The 24,571-nt window shown below is 34.7% G+C and overlaps 1 protein-coding gene across 1 annotated transcript in view; it reads right to left on the bottom strand.

Moving 5' to 3' along the window:
- Positions 1-1,409: 1,409 nt before the first annotated feature.
- ppp3ca (protein phosphatase 3, catalytic subunit, alpha isozyme) overlaps positions 1,410-24,571 on the bottom strand; it is a 130,973-nt gene continuing 107,811 nt past the window's right edge. Inside the window, 8 exon segments of the mRNA XM_056446772.1 lie at positions 1,410-2,464; positions 7,218-7,265; positions 7,795-7,892; positions 10,426-10,510; positions 12,027-12,104; positions 13,835-13,960; positions 16,086-16,180; positions 16,351-16,428. Of these exon segments, the coding sequence (XP_056302747.1) occupies positions 2,286-2,464; positions 7,218-7,265; positions 7,795-7,892; positions 10,426-10,510; positions 12,027-12,104; positions 13,835-13,960; positions 16,086-16,180; positions 16,351-16,428 (787 nt within the window). The 3' untranslated portion in view covers positions 1,410-2,285.

A 24,571-nucleotide genomic window follows, 5' to 3' on the forward strand; every position in this document is an offset into this window, starting at 1 on the left:
ACATACATTTCTGGAGAGTGTCAAATTTGCAGGAGCTACATTTTTTGCAGTTTTCAAATTTCTGTCACAAGTGCCATTTGCACCTGCTCTTCTCACGTAAATCCACCAGAGGCCACTGTCGACTGACTGAATGGCCGATCAACTGACCTACCCTCCTCCTTCTCTAAACCCAACCAATACTGTTTTCAAAAGCACCGATTGACCTGATTGACTGATTGACTCTCAGCATCTCCAGTCCACCAATGTACATATTGAGCTACTGGTCAAACTGGCAACCATGTAAAAGCCATCCATATGGAGGTAAACGCTCAGCTGGTAAGCATGAAAATTAATGGTGCCATACCGTCCGGTAGCATTTGATTTAATTGTACTTTTGGCTACATAATCTGCGATCTCCAGAAATGTACAGTATATGGGGGATTTTTCAGAATGAACCTATGCTGCAACTCAACTCTTATTTTTTTTTTTTTAAATATGAGGGTTAACTGAGAAGACCTTCTTACTATCTGACATCAAAAAGATGAGACATTTTTAGTTCATGCATATTTTATTCAAGAGTAAAAAAAGTCATTTGTCCCATAGGGCATGCTTACAATATGTGTTTTCATTTAGGAAGTCAAATGCGAAAACCGAGTTCCAGAGAAAATTACAAGAAAAATAGTCACAAATCCATAAAATTCCTTCTTTGAAATAAACCACGTCTGGACCAAACAAGGATCAGAAAACAGTGGAAATGAAAGAACCGTAAGCTTAATTGTAAGAATAATAATAATAATAAGATCATCAAGAATCATAATGATAATATAGTTTTCCTCTTCAAAGTGAGACACTGATTTTTCCTCGTGTCCAATTAGTTTACATTTGAATAAACCATGCGATCATGCTTTGGCAGCCTGAATGTTGCTTTTCACTGAGTAATATGTTCATTCACACTACTGAACAACTTCTGTACAACCAACTGAACAGAGAGAACAAAACCAAAGAAAGAACGAAAGATGACCAAACAAAAGAAAAAGAAAAAGAAAAAACTCTGAAAAGAGCGTCAGTGCCTGTACAGCCAAACTATACAAAATAAAATCAACAATAATAAAATTATATTGATGAAAAAGAAAAAACAAATCAAATCAAATATTTAAAAAAATCATAGCTATTTATAGAGATATAAAAACAAACTAGACCTTTACAAATATAATTTGAAGGGAAATAATTCAAGTCTACTATATTGAAACACATCACAATTATAATTTCACATATCAATAAGGAACTTAATTGCATGCACTGATGCGTTCAGTACCATAGATGCTGTTAAAATTCATTGTCCTCGACCATTGTTAATTAATAATCATATATTTCAATATATATATATATATATATATATATATATATATATATATATATATATATATATATATATATATATATATATATAATTTATTTGACTTGCGAAATGTACTATGTGCATTCTCTCTCTTGAGATACAGGCAAGTGAGAAACAATCAGGAAGGTGGCGCCAACGGTCGAGCTCGAGCTCCAACTGCAGTTTTTCCTCCATCCGAACGGTGGCTTTGATCGAGAGTCTACAGCGGACAAGCAGAACCGCTTTGCTCCTCTACTGCTTCATGGCATCTTACCGAAAATCAAATTAAGAAACTAAAAACCCCCAGGTAAGATTGCATCGCCAGTAATAAAATGTACAGGTGTCATCGTTAAATGTCCATTCTTGCAAACATTTTTTTTTTTCGCATTTGTTTTTATCATTTCAAATTTGTATATTTATTAATACTAGTAGCAAAACATCGTCAACAGTGAGATGGGAGCATGAAGAAAAACTCGGAATCAAAAGAGGGAAAAAAAAGTGTGCATGGAACCTGGGTGGAACAGGCTTTTAAAACAAGTTCCTAAACCACGCCCACTTTGATGCATGGGCGGAGCCTTAAAGGAACAAAGACCGCCCCTTCTCTAATAAAGACACTTTCAGCCCTTTGACAGGCAAAGCACCCCCCACCCCTCCGTTCGACACTCCCGAAAAAGGCAGAAACTTGCTGTCGCTTGGAAAAATTGCGGCAAACCGACAGCAAGAAAACAGTCCGCCTCAATATTTTTCAGTTATGCGCTTAAGATAGTTTGGTTGCCTAATTTGGACTTTGGAGCAGGGAGGGATGTGTAGGTGATGTCGTTGGGTGTTTGTTGGAAGCAGGAGGCCTTAAATCACGGGTTTTGGCGTTGTCCTGCCAGGCGTCGAGCGATGGCATGGACACAGGTGCAGGTGAGCGGCAGCTGCTTCATCACTGGATGTTGCTGTTGTCGTCGGTGCCGTTGGTCTCAGACATGTTCATCTTGCCCATAGAGTGGCCCACGTGGTTGACCCCGTCCTTGCGGGGTGGCATGCGCTCATTGATGCGGTCCAGACCTTTAGCCTCCTCGAAGCTGCTGATCTTGTGCTGTGGAGAAAAGCCACGGATGGCTGCAGAGAGATGGGAAAAACCCATAGTAAGCAGAAAGACTCGTGGTTCACTACAGCCTCCTGTAAGAACTGTAAATTACACAGTGAGGAATGTTATTTTGCTTTATTAGAGCCTTTATTTAGAGAACTTTATGGCTATTTTTAAGACATTTGTGGTCAGCAGAGTTTTGTTGTTTCTTAAGCAGAGAAAATAGTGAATTAATTTCAATGATGCTGAAAATGCAGCTCGTATCAGAACAGTATATTAGAACATTATATTAGTAGGGGAGAGCAGGGACGAAAGACAATTTTTTATAAAAACGTCATTTAAAAGATAATGTTTTAGCAGAAATATGTATTTGTTGTAGTAACTAACTCACAAGAGTGGTCTATCAAAATCAGTGTTAGTTTGTATCAGTGTAGAACAACTTTAATTTAACTTCCCTTTAAACAAATGTTGTACATTGTTATTTTTGACCCCGTCCGTAGGGATGAAAGTCACAGAAGGGTGGGTCAAAAGTAATAACAATATTTGCTAGATTTACTGGCTTAATTTTGTTTATTTTAAATATTTCAGACTTTGACCTTGTTAAAGTCAACTACAAACATATTTTGTCCTTTATTTTTGTAAAAAATAATAAACAGCATTTTTATTTTGAATTTCAGTTCCATCAAAAGTTTCAAAAGCAAATGGAACAATGCAAAATGTACAAATTTTCTACATTTTTGGAATATTTTTGATTATGATTAGCATTATTGATTAATTTTATAAAGCATCTGAATCTAAACATTGCAAACTTTAATGTGGAAGCAAAAAGAAAGGTCTGAATATTAGCAGTGGTACATAAATAACAGTGTTACTTTCTGCCCTACATGAACTCTTGCCATTTAAACCTGACTTTTAAACTGAAAAACTCAAATACTGCAAACTTAGGGGTGTGTCAATGCACCAAATTACTTGTAGATTGATCATTAGTGCGATATATGAAAAGAGAAACACAACTTGTATTAAGGAAAAAAGATCTGCTACAATAATTTACTTTTTGCACTTAAAAACTGAAATTTGGACCTAACCGTGGGACACGGTCCAGATATCAGGTGATACTTGGCAGCTCCATCAAGGGTTGCATGCAGAATGTTCTGTTATAGGCTGGAAAGCAAATGTTGTCAGGGCTTCGAGAAAATTGTTTAGTCCCCGCTCTCCCCTATAATTTTCCAAAATTACTATCTTGCTGTCTTTTTTTAATAAATTCTGCCTTAATAAGCAAAGGATGTTTAAATACATCAAGAACATTCAAATTAATCTTACACTGACCCCAAATGTCTGATAAGTATTTCTTAAACTCAAAATACATTACATTATATGGAGAACTAATAAAATAAATCATTAAAATTTATATGCAAAGTGACAAACTGATAAATTACTTAAAATGCTAATAAAACAATACATTAAAACTGTAGAATTTTAAAATAATATTTCAAATATTTAAGTATTTAAAATGACTATATTTACTGATGTGTAAACTCAACTTTTAATGGCAATGGTCAATTGCGTTGAATAAAAACAAACCTAAGAATGCCATGACTGACCAATCAGAATTCACTTTCCAAAAGACCTGTGTAATAATCTGAGATAACTGGTTGGATATACAATACCCCTAACTCTAATTGAATAATAACCACTAAACCATTAAACTTTTGATTTAATTTGAAAACACACCCACCTTTGAGGCTGAAGAAGACATTTCAAAACAGAAACATAAATATCAAAAAAACAATCAAAAGGATAATAATATTTAAATATTCATAACCACTCAGTCCTACCCACTATTTATTGCTAACTATTTTACTGCATTGGCATCCTGGTCAGCATACAGTATGTATGTGAGTAGAAAGCAGTGTTGAAACCACTTGAGTCCATGACTGAGGTGAGCTGGTCTCAGAAAGTGAGAGGTTGCAGAAGAGGAACACACTCTGGTTGGCTGAAGTTCCTGACTGGGGTTTATCACATGCTTCGCCCACATTTGAGTCATGAGGGCCAGAGGAAAAGCAGCGCCCGACAGACCATATCCAAAAAATAAAATCATGCCTCCAGTTTAAATGCTACCTCAAACCATCATGCAAGTTGTAGAAGAAATGTTCACTTCATGAAACCACGTAAAAAGAGCACAGAAAATGTCTGTTAAATCATTGTTGTTGTTTTTTTTTTACTTTTACACTAACAAATAGCATCTTGTGATGCTAGTTAAATAATGGCTGTGTCTAAAACCTTAAAAAGCACCTCATTGTCATGCAAGATTATGGCATCAAAGCATAAAACATAAGATATTAAATCCTTTCACCTAGCAGGTTTTTGAAGAGAGCACACAATAATAATAGAATAACTGTGTACTTATTTTGTATTACTGAGATAGGTAGGTAGGTAGGTAGGTAGGTAGGTAGATAGGTAGGTAGATAGATATATAGAAAGATAGACAGACAGATAAATAGATAGATAGATAGATAGATAGATAGATAGATAGATAGATAGATAGATAGATAGATAGATAGATAGATAGATAGATAGATAGATAGATAGATAGATAGATAGATAGATAGATAGATAGATAGATAGATAGATAGATAGATAGATAGATAGATAGATAGATAGATAGATAGATAGATAGATAGATAGATAGATAGATAGATAGATAGATAGATAGATAGATAGATAGATAGATAGATAGATAGATAGATAGATAGATAGATAGATAGATAGATAGATAGATAGATAGATAGATAGATAGATAGATAGATAGATAGATAGATAGATAGATAGATAGATAGATAGATAGATAGATAGATAGATAGATAGATAGATAGATAGATAGATAGATAGATAGATAGATAGATAGATAGATAGATAGATAGATAGATAGATAGATAGATAGATAGATAGATAGATAGATAGATAGATAGATAGATAGATAGATAGATAGATAGATAGATAGATAGATAGATAGATAGATAGATAGATAGATAGATAGATAGATAGATAGATAGATAGATAGATACCCAACCCTCACTGACAAAGGTCCAGAATTTGTCCCTTACATGACCTCATTTGTCCTATTTTGACTGCTATGCCATCATAAATAGTGAAAATAACCCATCGAAAACGGTATTCAGACCAAGTGGAATCCTCTGTTGGCTGTCGCTTCTACAGTATGTGACTTCAGCTAATCGCTTTTGGCCATTGCTATCAAAGATTTTCATTTTACAATCTGACGTAAGAGAAGTCATCTTTCGCTTTTGCATCGTTTTTAAACAATGAAAACATTTTACAGGTAACTTTAATTCTAAATCTTGGACCTTATTCTTGAAACCAAAAAAATCTATAAAAAGGTTTGAAGCACCAAAAGCGGACCCTATTGAAATTGATTTGAATACTAATTTGGCTATTGTTGTTATCCATGAATTTTTAAATGTAGTTTGTACTTGTAGAGACGCTAGAAAATTGTGAAGCTCTACATTATTATTATTGTTATTACTATTATTATTATTATTATTATTATTATTATTATTATGTTTAAATTTTTTATTATTCAAATGGCCAAATTCTGACTGAGTAAAGTTGAATGTGCTGGCCAGTTTGTTATTTGCCTAATAAATGACAATAGACTACAGTTTTTAATTTAAAACTTTAACTTTTAAAAAATGTTTCTAATAATATATAAATAAATATGTATTTTAACAATAAGTATTATTTCATGCTACTTTATTATAAATCTTTAGTAAATATTTTATGATGTTATGATGAACATCCGTCAAGCTAATCCAGCTATAAAGTGCTTAAAATGGCATGAAGACGCAGTATTTAAATCTCATAATTAAACTGAAAATGAGGCCTCTAACTGCAAAAAGGTCAACTTTTTGAGAAAAAGAACCACCCCTTTGCCCAGGTTGGCTATGCGCCTGTAAAAGGTGTTCAAAGGTTTGAATTCAGGTTTATGGTGCTTGGGAAGTCCATAAATTCTGAAAAATTCTTTCAGTTATAGTTACCAAGGAAGTGTTCACCATATTTATGCAGCTCAAATTAAAACTAAAGCATGTATAGAAATATGAAACTTTAAGTTTTTTTGCTGTCTATTAATCATGTTTAGACTGACTGGGAAATAAAGGCAGTTACCTTGCGTTTTAGACACAGCCAGTGTTAACATTTTTGTAATCCATTTTGCATCAGTTCGACATCAAACTGCTCTCAGACATGTGCGGTGCCACTTTTATAGTGATAGTTGGCCGTAAAAGGATAGTTCACCAAAAATAAAATTTAAATTCTGTGATGATTTACCCACACGCAACTTGTTCCAGACCTACACAAATTTCATTTTTTTCTAATGTTAAGCACAATGAATAACAGTAACTTGTAGCAATGACTTCCACTGTATTTCTACCTTACTATGGAGGTCTATGGCCACCGTCAACTTACTGGCAGTATTTCAAATGTCTATTTAAGTTATGCAGCACAACAAAGAAACTCATACAGGCTTGAAACATGTAAAAAGTAAATAAATCATTTTGTTTTTAGCAGAACTACCCCTTCTATGGCTCTCCTCTAACATGGTGCAGTTAGTTGGTTAAATCCATCAACTATAGTGTGTGGTGACCCTGGTCGGAAAATCCAGCACAGCACCGGTAGACACGCTTGGAAACGTGCTAAACACCAGCTAGCATTTTCCAGAGGGCATCTACCAGCCTATCCTGGATTGCGGCCAGTTTGATGTCCTGGAATTACCTTCTGTGTCTTCTTCTGTCTCGATGGCTTCAATGGCTTCGATTGTCGCTGGAGGGAGAGGAGGGGAGTGTGTTACACCTGAACAAGCCATGCAACAGCAGAGACGCACAGGCAGCGGTTGTGCACGAGCAGCGGCGGGCGCTGGGTCAATGCATGCACGCCAACCAGACTATGGACCACAGACTCAGACAATCCTCTCAGCCATTCGCACTCCGCTTGTCTCGGGACGCCCTACAGGCCTCTCGGAAACTCACTCTCACCCCAGTTTACCAGCCACGGGTAAACCGACCCACTAATGTGTCCATGCTTTGGGGGAACCAGAAGAGCGGCACCCCAAAGCCTGGAGTTTGTCAGAGGATACAGAGAGAGACAGGTGGAGAGACAGGTGGAGGAGACAGAGACAGACATTACTCAGACAGAGGAGGAGAGGGAGAGTGAGAGAAAAAGAGAGAGATAAAGAGAGGGAGAGAGAGAGAGAGAGAGAGAGAGAGAGAGATAAAGAAAGAGAGAAAGGAGGTGGTAGAGGGAGACAAAAACCAGAAGAGGAGCATGGCCAGCTCTGGGTGGTTTTGCTCACCACTCTGAAGAGTCTGTTTGCCTCCAGAAAGCACTCCGCTGGGCAGCATCCCGGTTGGGGTCAGACCCTTGAGGGTCAACACATTCTCACTCTCCTCTCTGCAATTACAAGGTATAACCATCAGAAATAATAGCTTTGGGGTCTGTATTTGTTTTTAAGGGTCACGAAACACCAAAACACATTTTTTGAGATGTTGACAGTCATATATTTGTCTCACGTTGCTAATTACTATTAGGACACATATATTTTACTAAAAAGTGAAAACTGGTTGTTTTTGCATTGTTTTGAGCAAATTCGTTCTTTTGGTTTGAAAAGAAATGTTGAAGCAACATCGCAGCAATGAGACCACTTTGAAAATTTTAGCATGGGGATTTGATGTCTGTACCGGCGGGTACAAAGTTTTCAGGATATCTGGGCATTACTTCATGAGAAAGACTTCTTTCGAACCAATCAGCGCGCTCTATTGTGAATAAGATGCAACTTCATTAATATGCATGATTTAGCTTCGAAGACTCATTTTACCTGTTACAGTGTTCAGAGAGATGCCACGTTGTGTTGCCAACCGTAATTAAAACAAGTGGAAGAAGAAGAATTGTTCGGAGACATGGGTCATCTGTGTTGTGGTTATAAATGTGGCAAAACAAAAGTTTTGTTTCCATTTTCACACGATGAGAGCACAGCTTGCATGTGGATCCACATGTGTGAATTACAGTGGTATGCTAACATGCAACAAAAACATGTTTGTAAGAAACATTTTTTACCAGAGAGATTTTTGAATCTGAAAATGGTGAAATCCGGATTTGCCACTCGTCTCCTTTTAAATAAAGACGCGGTTCCAGTTCGTGTTGATTGTCATGTCTCTACAGATTTGGTAAGTGTGTGATCAATGTTAGTTGTTTGTTTCACCAGATGGCAAAGTTAGCGTCAGCAGTACTCTTTCAGTTATTGAAGAGATACCTTAGTCAAAATAATTTAGTTACTCAATTTACTGTAATATCGCTACAATATTTAGATAGCAAAGTAAGATTGTATTGTTAGCAGTACTCTTTCAGTTTTTGAAGACATACCTTAGTCAAAATGAATTTAGTTGCTAAGTTTACAGTAATATCACTACAATATTCGGATACCAAAGTTAGATTGTATCGTCAACTGTATTTTTCCAGTTTTTGAAACTGATAAGGCAGTGGACCTGCACTGTCATCAACAAGATAAGATGACTGAGGAGAATCTAGACGAGGGAAACCCTCCACTTTCACACAGCTCTCAGATCCATTGTGAACGCTGCTCTCCGAATCACTGTCCATCTCCCCTATGTCTGTGTTTGGGTTGCTGTACGCAAATTGCTTTTTTATGCTTTTTTATGCACGTAATGAAACACCCCTTTTCATGCAAACCCTTCCCTCTTTCGCTCCCACCTAAACAAAGCTGGACTTACCAACTTTCCTGACTTATGGAAAACAAATACACTTATGACTGGTTTTGAGGTTCAGAGTCACATTTACAACAATGTTCTTCACATGAAGAAAAAAATGATTGTTTTAAGAACTTAATGATTAATTATAAAATCCAAAATGGATTTATTTAATATATAATTTATTATTATTATATTTTATATTTAGCAATAGTTTTACCAGTAAAAAAAGTTAAAGTAAGTAAATAATGGCTTGATTACCTTGAAAATAAAAGTATTGTTTTTTGTAAAATGATTTCATTTGTTAACATGATATAACTACATGAACAATGAATAACAATGAACAATACTTATACAGCCTTTATCACTTTTGTTAATGTTGATTTCTATATTTTATAATACACTGCAAAATTATTAGTAAACTTTAGTTAAAGCACTGTGACAATGCACTAACAACTTTTGCATTATGGAAGGCTAAAATGCTGTAAAATTTACTGTAATAATGCTGAAACATTCCTCATAGTTCCTCATAGCATGTTAACAAATGCAACCTTACTGCAAAGTGTTAACACATTTTTCTTTAAAACTTTATTTTAATTGTTTTTATGGCCTACATAAGTATATCTTATAAATACAAAACAAATTTTCTAATCTAATAATCCTTTATAGACAACTTGCAATTATACAGTCTAAAACAATGGTGCTATATAACACTAAAAGTGGATATTAGGTTCATAGTCAGAGGGGAACCACTTTAAGTGCTATATTGCACCTATATCATTAAAGATGGTGCTATATAGCGCCTTAACCACTTCAAATAACTGCAGAAAAACCATTACTTAGCTTAACAAGTTCTTTATAGGGCACTTAAATTGGTTCCCCTATGATTGCAAGCCAAAGACCCACTTTTAGTGCTATTTAGCACCATTTTTTAAGTGTATGTTATGCCCACAGACGTCCACCGAGAGCCCACAACTCCATTTTATACATTTAAAAAATTGTTTTGTTTTTCAGAAAACCTTTAAAATACTTTCCATACTACATGCCACATTTAAAAACTTTCTTGTGTCCCAGTTTAATGTCTTTGAAAATCAGCAATTCTGGCCTTTAAGAAACCTTTCCTCAGTCTATCATATCTGACAAGCACGAGTGGTTTGTGAAGCATGAGACTCTTCTGACCGCAGTCTGAATGACTCAGCCTGAGGAAACCCCATTTGTACCTGAGCACGGAGAACATCTTGGCCATTTTCCCAATAGCACGGATCTTGTTCCTAATCACCTCTTTCCGAGCAGCTGCTGCATTTGCTGTGGGCGGAAAGAAGAAAAATGAAGCAGTCTCATTCTGGATGACCAGGGGCTAAAAACCCACAGAAACGTTTATTCTTGTATGTACAGAGAGGTAGACACACAAGAAATTATGTTGGCGGCAGAGTAACTACAGTAACTTTAGAAATGGCAGTACTAACTAAACCACGCATTTCAGTAGTGTGACTAAAGCTAAAGCTACTTTTTGTACAGAAGCCCTTTTTAAAATTGACCATGGTTTTACTAAATAATCGAAACATCGTTATTGTTATAAATACAAATTCAATACGGTGTTGCTGTAATAATAGTTCACCCATGGTTGTTGTATTAAAACTGTGGTTTAACAAATGGTAAAACTGCCAAATCTGCCGAAAACATGTTACTATACTCTTACTATAATAAAACCATGGTTAATCATTATGAGGGTGAATAGGATGTAAAGTGTTTAGTGAAATGAAATTCATTCACACAAAACCCTCATTGTTTCTGAATTCAGCTTGACTGTGGTTTAAATTGTTCTAACTAGCATGTAGCTTGTAACTTGAAATGCTTTAGTTTAAAGTAGCACTCCCAGTACTTGATAGTGACAAGTTGCTAAGTCAAGTTTAAGGGCCTTTTCTGTCAAGAAATCATATTAAATTTGAGTAGTGTGACAGTACCTCAGCTAACAAATATTTTCCTACATTGTCACACTGAAGAATAGGGTGTAAAATGTTTAGTGACATGAAATTCATTTACACAAAACCTTTATCAAGACATGCTGCTGTGATTATGCTAAATAATGCCAAATTGTACAAACTAAATAAAAAAGTTGTCAGTTAATTAGTTAGCGACTACCTTAAGTCTAATCAGCATGATGACTTGAAATGCATCTTTAAAGTAGCACTCCTAATACTGGTTAGAGCTTACTTTAGCGGCTAGCTAAAAGTCAAGTACAACAATCACAGGACCACAACAATGCAACTTAACAGGAAATATGCTGGCAGGCCTATGAATCATAATGTACCTGAGGTCAAAGAAAAGGCCCCCTCTGTCAACAAATTGTTATAATTTTTCAGTAGAATGACAGTGGCTCAGTGGACAGTGAAAATCATGTAGCTAACAAGCTAAACAAACTACTTTCCCTACATTGTCTATAATAAAAGACTTGCACTGATTATGCTAAATAATGGCCTAATGCTAAAAAACTACTAGCTTGTTTCTAATCAGCTATGTTTAAATAAACTTAAAAGGCAGTCAAATCAAGTTTAGCTTTGCGAGTACTGGTTAGCGCTAGACACTTTAGCAGCTAGCTAAGACAAATACAAAGAGCCAGCCAATTATAAACAAAGTACCACAATAATGCCACTTAATAGGAAATATATTGAAAGCACTATGAGTCATAATCCAGGATGTACCTGACGTCAAAGAAAAGGCCCTTTCTGTAGAGAAATCATAATCATGCTGGGTGGCTGAGCACTCATAAATAATGTTATGCATATAATATATATAAATAATTGTGAACAGGACGTCTCACCATCAAAGATTTCATCTCCATCATTCATCAGCTCATCGTCAGAACAGATGCTCAACACATTCACCAGCATCTCCGTCACTGCAGGCAAAGGCAGATGATCAAAATGATATTTAGTTGATATTTATCTTAAACAAATAAAAAAACATAAAAACATTATTATAGTAAGCTAGGACGCATTAATTTGATCAAAAGGTAATGTATTTAAACAAACAATCCATAAAATTAAGTATCATGGTTTTTATAGTGGAATTATCTGATTTTATATATTACTTAAGAAAGGTTAGTTTAAATTATAACAATATTTATAAGAAATACACATTTTTTTTGAGTTTACAAATATATATTATATAATACCATTTCTAATGCTTTTTAAATTTATAAAGTTAAATACAGCTAAATACAGAGTTAACATTATATATATATATATATATATATATATATATATATATATATATATATATATATATATATATATATATATATATATATATATATAATTTGTAAATAGTATTAACATCAAACTTCTTAGCTCATTTTATTTTTTATTTTTATATTCACAGTGTAATTTTTGGTGAATTAAACTAATTCGAAATATTAAACACTTGCTTAAAACGTGCTATTTTAATCATCTATAAACATCTATTTTAAAATTCACAAACATTTTTACTCACTGTCTTAGCAGCACTTTAAACAACCCATGCTCATTCTGAATACGTACCACTATATACATTTCTGGAGAGCAACAAATACGTCCCAGGAGATACGTTTTTTTTTTGATGCTTTTGTTTTTATCGCAAATCCATCAGAAGATGCTGCGTATGCTTTTTGAGATCTCAAATTTCTCTTGCGAGTGCCTTTCACACCTGCTGTTCCCCTGTAAATCCACCAGAGGCCACTGTTGACTGACTGACTGACTGACTGTTGTTCGCACTACTCGAATCCCGTTGTTGTAGTCAATTCCTCTCTGCTTTTCAAATCTGCTGACCTACATGGCGAGCTAACTGGACAAACTGATAACAGCGGGACAGCTGTCCATACAGAGGTAAGCAGTTAGCTGTTAAGTGCGAAAAGGAACGGGGTCAAACACCCCGTAGCATTTGTTTTAAAGATGAAATGCAGCCACACGTACTTCTGGCTACATAATTCACAATCTCCAGCAATGAATAGGGGAATGTTTTCATAATGAGCCTATGCTGACTTTAAATGATTTCCATTTCAATTAAATATTTATTTAAGTATTGTGACATTTAACAATATTCTCCAGTCAAGAATTTATTTATTTATTTATTCAGAACAATATTCACAATTATATTGTTTGGCAAAAAAACAACTGATCACCATTCAAAGTATGTGATCATTGTTCATATTAATTTTAGCATTAACTAATAAATTATTATAATCTTAAAATGTTTATAATTTAAATTTGACCTAATATACCAATTAACAGCTACATTTTATCAACTAACGTTAACAAGTTTTCATGTTAGGCTTGCAGTTTTTACCCAATTTATTTATTACTTGCTTATTTTTGGTAACACTTTATTTTAAGGTATCCTTGTTATTATGTTACCTGTATTTACTATTCTAATTACAATTAATTATGCATAATTACATACAACTAACCCTAACCATATGAGAAGTAGGCCTATATGTAATTAATTACTATTAAGAAGTTAAATGAGTAGTTCCACTGTAACAAAAGGGAACCTTAAAGTCAGTCTATTTGTTTATTTTATGCTCTCACAGAAATTTGGCAAACTACTCATCTGAATCCAGTCAGGGTCAGTTTGACCTGCAACACAATGTACCTTTCTCTCCCACAAATGGCAGCGACCAGGTGAAGACGTCCATGAAATTTGGCAGCCAGTAAGGATGAGGGGAGCAGTTAAACTGCCGGATGTTCATTACATTGTTCTCATACTTCAGAACGGCAGCTGAGGAAGTAAAATAATAAGAAAAAAATGAGCCTCCGGTATTTGAGCGCTCTTGAATCAATAATATGAGCAATAATCTCCAGAGAGCAAGTCTTCCTGAGCCGCCGGGTTTGCTTCATAGCAGCCCAATTCAAAACTGTTTAAGGAATAATTCACTAATTCGGTGCATAGCGACAAAGCCCAAGTTTTCTGGAGAAAAATATATCAAGAAAATCCAACATAAATACATACGTTACAGTATAAGTACTGTATATCAATTTGTATGATTTATTTAAAACTAAAATCCTCCACGAGATGGCGCTGCATAGATGATGATTCTGTGCCATCATCACTCAAGCTGATAGTCTATGGCAAGCAGTTTTAACATTTATAAAAAAGAAAACACAGATACTAGGATCTATTTTTATGCAACTAGTACTTATTGTAAGCTACTAGTATATATTCCATTGAGTAATTATAGTAGTTATTCCTTGACTACTGATTCTTGGATACTACTTTATTATTGTTATTATTTATTAGATACTTATTCATTAAAATCTAGTACCTAATAAACAGACACTAGAAATTATTAATTAGTACTTCGTCCTTAGAAGCTAGTTCTGATTTATTTGATACTTGTATTCATAGCCTACTAGTACGTATAATACTTATTAAATACTCACTAACATCTATTAAAGAGGAATTATTTTACACACATTAACAGGTATGATCGTCTAATAAATAAATAATTAGTACTCTAATAATGAATACAAATATGTACTAGTATCTAAATATGTTAAATCGTTACAAGTAATGAACAATAGTCTCCATTTAAAATTAACTGGTATTTAATGAATAACTACTAATATTTTCTAAAAAGAAAAAAGTGCTATCTAAATAATAGGAGCTAGTCGCTAATGAATAAGTACTAGTACTTAGAGTCTACATGAACTGGAAGATAAAATTTAGTATGTTTATGTACTTCAGAAATGGAATATTGAGTTTGTGGCAGGGCTTATTTTATACTTCATTGTTTCATAGCAAACTAATGCTGCGTTCACATCGGACACGTATGAAGCGTCAAGCGCAATTGATTTACATCTTCAATGCAAAGACATGAATAGACATCCTGCGACATGATTCATAATAATGAGGCAGCCTGAATGACATGATTCGCATGAATGAAGTGGCGCGAGTTGAGCATTTTGTGTGTTTGACACGCATAACTTGCGTATTGCGCATTTCACATAAATCGATAAAATCTGAACTTCAGCGGACATTCGCGCCGCGTTAACAAATCATGAGCTTGTTCGTGTAGGGGAGTGATAATGATGTAGTGCCTGTTGTTGGTGTCCCGAGGGGAAATCCTCCTGCAGACACCGGACAACAGTTCATCAAATTACGCTTGGTTCAGTCTGAAGCACCGGTGAAAGCTTCCATCGTTCAGGTATAATTTCTAGAGGAGTTAATGAACTCACAGAGCTGGGTGCTCCTCTGAAAGGATCTAGTGCACTTAGACACGGCGACAAATGAATCTACGCTGTTTTTCAGCCTTCCTAAAGCACATAAAGCACACCTATTATCTCAATAAAATCCATGTTACCCATTAAGCAACGAAGCTAGAGTCACCGGGCAGACAGAAGCCCTACCCATGACGTGAATCTGCATGAATGAAGCGAATTTGACACGCTAATGAAGCGAGTAAACTCAAAAATGTTCACGCACTTATTTACGTGCGAATAGTGCGAGTTATTCACGCTTTCTGCGTTTGGTGTGAACACAGCCTTATTGTAAGAGGGGCGTGGTTAAGAATATTGTGGCTGAAGCTGTCAAACTGATGTCAACAGACGACTGTCACAGTCAGACTTTTTAACTTACACTGATTAATTGTTCACTTAAAGAGTAACAATGTGCTCTAGCAAAAAAAATTATAAAATTTTTAATTTTAAAAAATTGTACACTTTGATTTCACACTGGCTTTGAAGGAAAATATTGTTTTGGTTAAAAAAGTAGCTTGAATGCAAATGCTAGTATTGTTTGTGTATTAAAAATTAAAACAGCTTGCCATAGAGGGTCCTGCCCACGCTCACATTCACCTCTCTGTTCCCATCACAACGCATTCACAGTAAGTTAAAGCAAGAATCACCTTTGTTATTGTAAACATCAAGGTAGTTTGGTGCAGAAAAGATGGTGATTAGGGAAGGGAAGCCAGTGGTCTGACTCTTCCTGTACATCCGGTACCTGTAGGAGGAGAAGGTAAAAACGCTTTCAGAGCAAAACACAATTTCGCTTATATACTGTCAGAGACGAAATATTCAAAAATTGCCTAAATATGAGAAAATATATCCTTAAAAATAAAAATAAAGAGTGTATATTGTTGCAAAAAAGAACACAAGTTTGCAAAAACGTACCCTGCATCTTGTGCTTCGTGCGCTCGAATGATTGATAACAAGTTATTATTCTGTAGGAAGTCACAGACAGCCGGATAACTGCAAAACAGAGGTGGAAAGAAGGACAAGAGTATGAGAGAGAAAATATGAGCCAATATTCGGAAACTGTGGGTGGACGCCTCTCATTAATGTTGTATTGTTTTTTCTTCCCCCTGTGCTTTCCGATGTCAGCCAAGCAAAATATTCAAACGTGAATGAAGCATTAGTGCAGTTCAACGTATGTCCAGTAGGTGCAGAGTGAAACAAAAGAATTATCACTACAACTAAAAACAAAACGTCTATTAGACAGATTTTTTTTCCCAAGCATTAAAATATTAAAAGCGTAATAGAGCTTTATAACAAAATCTATATGTACAGGATAGAACAAATATGCAGTTTAATCTACACATGCATTTATCTTTTGCCAAATTACATTTTATTTCCATATATAATAGTTGATACATTAAAGCAGACACTTTACTTGCATTTAATATGCTTTCTATTTATATAAAATCCCTTCTATAAATTTAAATTGATGCAGACACCAGAAAGCCATGTACAATAACATTTACACACATCTGCACTCACAGTCTCAGCCCATCTTGACATGAATTGTGTTTCAGTGAATGAATAATTAAAAGCGTCTTCATGCCTTATCACATAATGCTGTATGAACATTCTCAAGCCAAGAACCTAATACTTTTCTAGTACAATTTTCACATGAATATGAAGAAGAAGCACCATTCAAAGCAACCAAAAAATTATTCATTGGATTTACAAATTTCTTTTAGGGTAAGTGGATGCAAACAATTTATATGGGCTGAATTTAAACTAACAAATAAAATTTAGTAACTTAAATTGTTTAAAATAAGCCCATATAAAATTGTTTGCAATCGCTTCACAAAATTTAGTTTAGTTATAATTTGTTCAGTGTATATAATCTTTGTTTATTTAATTTTTCAGAAAGGAGATTCTCCCATTGAGGTGAAAATAAATCTCTTCTTTCAGGAGGTCTTGGCCAACATACTAAATATTAATTTTAACATTTACTATTATTTTGAAATTCACTATAATTTGAAAACCATCAGGTTCTCTGGATTTACAATTGATATTTATGTGTTTTGTAAAATGTTATTTTTGTTTGATTCTGTATGTATTCAAGACATTTATTCCTAATTTAAACCAAAATGTTGTCATTTAGAACAGCTTGCATACAATAACAATTGATTAGAAATAAAGGTCACCTATGATTAAAATGAACTTTTGTAAGCTGTTTGGAAAGATCTGTGTGTAGGTATAGTGTGTTCACAGTCACAATTGAGTGATAGAAACACAATAAGTCTCTTTTTTTAAATTTTCCTGACGTTAAAGTAGGACCCAAATCCCAGTGATTTTGAGGCCCACCACAATGTGATGTAGGAGTACGGTTTGCCCCTCTTACCAAATTGACTGACAGGCGCCATGTTTCTATAATAACATGTATAGGGGAGAGCGGGGCACTAAGTAACACCTTTTGGCCAAATAATGAACAAAGTAATGAGGTTATACAAACCATATATATATATATATATATTTGCCAACAACACACAAGCTTCTTCTACAAATGAGCACTGAAAGTATGATTGCAGGACCTATGGTTTCTGTGCAGTGTTGCCAAAAGTGCCAGGAGTAAAAATGACAGACAGACAAACAGAGGGTTAGTTGTAACACATGCTTATAAAATCAGATTTCACTCAATTAATTTAAATTCAGTTTACTTAAAATAGTGTTTTTCCTCAGTGTTTAACTCAATTTTAGTTTTATTCTAAATAGCACATCATGTTTATTTATTTATTAATTTATTTATTTATCTAAATTGATCCAAATTTTTCAGAACCTTTTCAATAATTGGCAGGAAGACATCTGCCGACACTGTGGTGAAAACCTCTGAAGCATGCCATAGTTAACCCTGAGCAAATACCTTAAAACTCTGTTACATTTTACCCTATGTTTACTTTGTGCCCCGCACTCCCCTACACATGCCCACAGAACATTTCTTTTGCAAATAAACTGGGATGAAAATATTTGTTACAACTCTCTAGGATTTTTATGAGTTTTATAAGTTTTTAAAACAGTGCCTGTTTGTAATAAAGACAGTAAAATCGCTATGTAAATCTTAACCGCTATAATCACCATGGCCGCATGGTGTCAATAAATGAGCATATATGTGTGAGACTCATCATTTCAGAAAAGCTTGAAAAAACTCCACCACAAAAATATATAAAAGAAACTTACTTTGTATTTTTGACTAATGAGCTGTATTTCAGCTTCATCCATATCTGTTTCTATCACTGACTGCTGTTTATCTGACGTAACGCATGATGAGAACCAGACACACACAAGGAAAGGTGGGCGGGGAGAAGCAGATCATTTGGATTTAGAGCCACAGGCTTCAAAAACAGCTACAATGTATTCAGACACCAAAATGGTCAGATTCTGGAGGCTATAATAAATTATCTGATGATTATTTTGAGCTGAAACTTTACAGACACATTTTGGAGACACCAAAGGCTTATCTTACATCTTGTAAACGGGGTAAAATAGGTGCCCTTTAATAATTACTACAAAACACCATTGTTTCAGCTTCTGAACATTATATACACCTCATTTTAAAAAAGACATTAAAATATAAAGCAAATGAAAACATTTGTTATTTTGACCAATTGCTATTTTCTGAAGAAAAAAAACATGAATAAAAAAGCTCTAGATTATATTCAGATTATATTTGAAATGTTATTAACTCAGTTTTCAGTGAGGCAGAAAAGGAGCGTCCACACTCTCCACACTGCTCTATTCCATCCATGTAAATGAATGCAGAATGACTCTGTCACATACCTGTCAACCCTCTCGTTTTTACCAGGATTCTCCCGTATTTTAGTTTTATCCCGCTATCATCCCGTAAAAGTATTTTGCCGTATTTCTCCCATATTTTCAGTCTTTCTCTGAAGAGTGGCAAATAAACATTAAAGAGCTGAGCCTCCGTATACGCAAACCATACTGCCGAACCACCAGGGGCCGCCCCTTGCTCTTAAATGTGAGTCTGTTCTGTGCTTTTGCTTTGTTTATGGCGGGATTCCCTTTCCTTTTCATTACAGATGCCGTCTCCCCTACATATGCAATCCTCAAAACAGTCATATAGTGGTGCATGACTGACAGCTGACGTGGTCCATAGTGATAAATAGACGCTGTTTCCCAAATGGATTTTGTACACGCGATATAAAGCGGAGTGAAAATCTGTGTTTTGGGTGCGTGTTTGAACAGACATATACACATAATTAATAATATTAATATCTAAAGATGTCGATCTTGGTAGGTTTTTTTCAAACACAACTAATTTCGTCCTAAATGAGCATAAAAAGTTAGGAAAGCAATCGAAAGCTTTCATTATAATGTTATATCTGTGCATTTTAAAAAAGTGACACCTGCTATTTAATGTAATGAAAAGGAAAAAATCTAAATAAATAAGAGATTCATTCGTTGCTCTTTAATCAGAATGTGTAAGTTATACAGTAAAGAAACGGCTAATGAAATTTGATAGCTTGAATCTATTTCATTATAATAGTTTTTAATTTTAATAAGCTGAAATGTTTGCTAATGTATTTGCTGCTAATGAATACTATTTAATTTTTATTTTGTAAATAATAATAATAAAACATATTACTGACCATTTAACTGTTTATTTACAATGAAACAGCTCCAAATAAAAAAAAAGGGGGGGGGGGGGCATATCCCTTATTATGGTGGCATATCCCTTATTTTTTATGGCATATCCCTTATTTTCACATCCTAATGTTGACAGGCATGCTCTGTCAATCTTCAATGTTAAAGACTCTAACCATTCACTATTAACATACGTTTGCCTACAACCCAGAGAGTGTGTAAAAGAGTGTGTTTGTCTAATGAGGATCCACTGCTTCTTTACACCGCTCTCCTCCTCTCTCTTCTTCCTCTGCGCCTCTCTTTCCCTCTCTATCACTCGCTCCAGTTTGCGAAGAGGAAACGAGTCGTCATGGCAACACCACACTGCAGAGCCCTTGGGGATTGTGGGATAGATCGCAGAGCTGCTGTCCGCAGTGTAAAGCCCTTCAGTCCATCTCAGTGTTTCTGCTGACTACAGGATGATCCGCAGGCTGAAAGGGCATCCCCTCCTTCCCCTCGTCTGACAGCTTCAACCCAGTCTCAAACGGCCAGACGCTCCACTATCAGCAGAAGGTCTGGGCTGCTTTCACATTATGTCAACTGGATGACTTTTTGGAAAGTGTATGATTTGGGAGACGCTATAAAATTTGCTGTAAGAATGAAAGGATGTTACGTTTATACGAACTCCTAAAAAACTGTCCATTCCATGACAAACGAATGTTCATGATGAAGCTGATTCATTATGTCATCCAATGTTAATGAGTCACGCAAACATAGGGATTCATTCAAACAATAATTTTGTGTTTTCAGATCTACTGTACATACACTGTTAAGGTTTTGTAAATAACACAGTATTTAACTGTAAAATGAACTGTATTTTACTGTAGAACAGTTTCCAGTATGTTACTGTATTTTAAAGTTGCATTATAAATATTACTGTATATTTTACAGTAAAGATATACATAAAATTCTGTAAATGCATATACAGCAATATAAAAAGTGCTGTAATTGTAAATACAGTATTTTTCCTGTAATTGATTTACAGTAAGTTAGTAGCGAACTGCTGCCAGTAAGTTACTGTAAACTCAACAGGAAATTGTTAACAGTGTAAGGTATTGTCTTAAGCATATGTTATAATGCAACTATCATTATCAGTCTAATTTTAAGGACCTCATCTGTTGGCGAATGGTGGTGAATTGCAGAGCTTGTACTGTGCATAATCAATGCCACTGAACAACAATGCGTGAACAGATTTTTTGAGCTGTGCTAATTTGACCTAAAACAACAAACAATATGTGTTAAAATAGCTTTTAGAGAATTTCCGCATGCAAAAATACTACCAGATAAGCGTTTTCAGCCAAAACAGGAAATGATTTTATGCGTTTTGCCAGTTTGTTTACAGTGCTCAGCATATATAAGTATACCCTTCACAAATAAATGAATATTTTTGATAGGAAGCTATACAATATTATACTTGTGCATATACATTAGATTAGTCAGTACTGAGACCAAATCTGGTTCTGTCAAATCTAACAAAATAACTTACTAAAACAGTCCAAAAACTAGTACACCGAAATTTATATGTAATAGAAAAATATGAAATACAAATTTAAAAAGGAGAAAAAATCACAAGAAGCAAAAAAATCGAAAAAATTTGTTAATATTTTGTAGGTGTAAATATTTTTGCAACATTTTGCTTGAATTAAATTGTATTATCTTTCAATTTCTAAATATGTTTGGTGACTAAAATATTATTTTAATTAATATATCTGTTTAACAAATCTGTTTTGTTTAAATGCAACAAAATAGATTGCCTATATTCACTGAGAAATGGATACAAATATTCATTTTCAAAATGGGGTGTACTCAGTTATGCTGAGCACTGTACATGGCAACAGTGTTTTTGTGATTTGAAGAGCATAAATCTCAAAACAAGTTTCCAAGTGGATGTTTTTGAAAACACAGCCACTTTCATTTCCATGTAAACATTCAAAAATTAGAGTCTTTGAGCACAAAAAGCACAAAAAAAAACACACTACAATTTCTATATCTACCATGAACCGACTGCACTTCATCACTTCCCTACAGGTATTATAATAAGGTCACAGTGTCAAAATACTGCCCTGACATGCATAATACAGCATTTTTGGTAATTTTCACAAATATATAAATGTCCAAAAAACAGGATTATCCTAATCCCATCAGAAGGGTGGATTCAGTTGTGATTTTTTTAAACCAAATAAACCAAACCAAATAAAATAGTTGTATTTTTAAGTGAATGATCACAAACTTAATGGTTGCTGATGATATATAAACTCCTTCATATTTGAAGCATATATGAAGCATGTCACATCTAATTACATATGATAAACAACAACAACAACAAAACAATATCAAAGCAGTATTGTATTAGAACAAACTAAAAAATGTAAAATGTTAAATGTCTCTGTTTCTTACCAATAACCTCCTAGGGCTTGAGTGTCCACATATGTGGACAGCACATTTTAGCTCTTAAGTGGCTATTTAAAATACTTTGAATGTTTTATATTTTGTTACAGACATACAGAGTCATCCTGAAACTGTTTTGCAGCATATGAAATGTCCCAAACACTATTTTAACTGTACATTGTATCAAAAGATGATACTTAGTTTTTATTTTAATTAGGTTCTAATAAGCCCAAATAGCAAAGAGAAATAAAAAAATGCATGTAAAAAAAACACCTTGGGCCTTAAGAGGTTAAAACAAACAATGGCTGTTTGTGGCCACTTGTATTTTGCCTACCTGTTGTTCTTTGCTAAGCCGGTAGGCTAAACTGTTGGTTCCATTTAAAGCCAGCCTGATCTCACGAGAAAACGAAAGATTTGTCAGTTTAGTGGCTAATTCGTACGAGTTCAGTCGTACCAAATTGTACGATTTTAAAAAGGAGGTGTGGCACCTAACCCCACCCCTTAACCCAACCGTCATTGGGGGATAAGCAAATCGTACTAAATTGTACGAATTAGATTGTATGATTTCATATGAATTAGCCACTAAATCAAAAAGTTGCGAATTGCTGTGAGATTGTGTTGTTTAAAGCTCTGATAAACAGGATTTGGTAATCCTGAAATTTGGTATTTGGATCACAGTGATCCAACCCAATGTTCCTTTAAAAAACAGTCGTAAACGTAAGATAGATGTTAATCCTGGATAGCAAAACATGGTATTTCCAAATCTGGACCAATTTGATCCACTGGGCCCTGAAGATTCTGATCTGAGATGGACATGGAAATTCTGATCTGAGAAATGTACCAAAGCAACTGAGAAAAACTTTAATATGATTAACAGTCTATTCAAAATGGACATTTTAGCAATAAACGTGTTCCCTTGGATTTAACCTATGATGGGATTTAATCTTACTTCCCAACTATATTTATGTGTCAATTTACATTAATACTGAATTTTGTTACCATGAAAATGCAACACCTAAAATACTAAAGTAATAATTTTTTATACAGAAGAATCACAAGCTTTACATTATTGTACCACAAGTGCTACTAACTGAGCCTAATTTAACAATTAAAATGATTTTATCCTTGTGCAATTAAGATTATTGTGTGCAAAAACACAAAAATTGAATAAAAACTAAAACTGAACATATAAAAAATACACTTTGCTCATGAATAACAGGCAAATATTTGTCACTAATCACTTAATTCTATAGTTTAATGTCTAAATGCATAACAAAAAAAATCTGCATGTGCATAAAGGCGATCACATAAACAACACAGAGTGAATGGAGTGAAAGAGGACTCATTAAACACCACCATAGTGATTCAGGGAGGTGGGCAGCTCGAGGAACACTGACAACACAGATTAAAACAAATGGCTTCTGTGAGCCTTGCATAACAGATATGTGTGTGGGTATCTATCCGTCTAAGTAGAGTACGCAGCGCTCTGTGTATGTGTGATAAACTCGGTCTCGTGTGTTCTGTAACATGGCTGCCTCTTTTGTGCATATAACACACAGACACACTAATGACTCCAGATCACTGGCACAAATCTGCAGTACACACCAGATATAAACAAAGAAAGAGGAGATGACACTAAATGCTAATGCTAACACACAAACATTCAAACACCCTAAACAATAAAGCAGCCACTCAGGTCTCGCTCTATGAGAAGCATAGAGTCGTACACATCAAATTTTCAGCAGTGTGTGAAATATTAAGAGGCTGTTGCTTTATGCAGTCAGAGCAGAGGGTAAAAAACAACAGCAGCCCTGAACACCTGGAGAGACACGACAACCCCCCACTGACTCGCCTGTCTTCACACACACTCACAAACACACACACACACACACACTTACTCAAATATGTGCACAGTATGTCACACAAGCTTATACATATACGCCAACATGCGCACATCAGTGCACATACATCACAGGCACCACATAAACATAATTATATTTAGCCTTGTGTGTTCTGTTACTGGGCCATCTCTTACCACACAACACAGATAGATAGATAGATAGATAGATAGATAGAT

The sequence above is a fragment of the Danio aesculapii genome, chromosome 21, assembly GCF_903798145.1.
Source record: "Danio aesculapii chromosome 21, fDanAes4.1, whole genome shotgun sequence".
Lineage (NCBI taxonomy): Eukaryota > Metazoa > Chordata > Actinopteri > Cypriniformes > Danionidae > Danio > Danio aesculapii.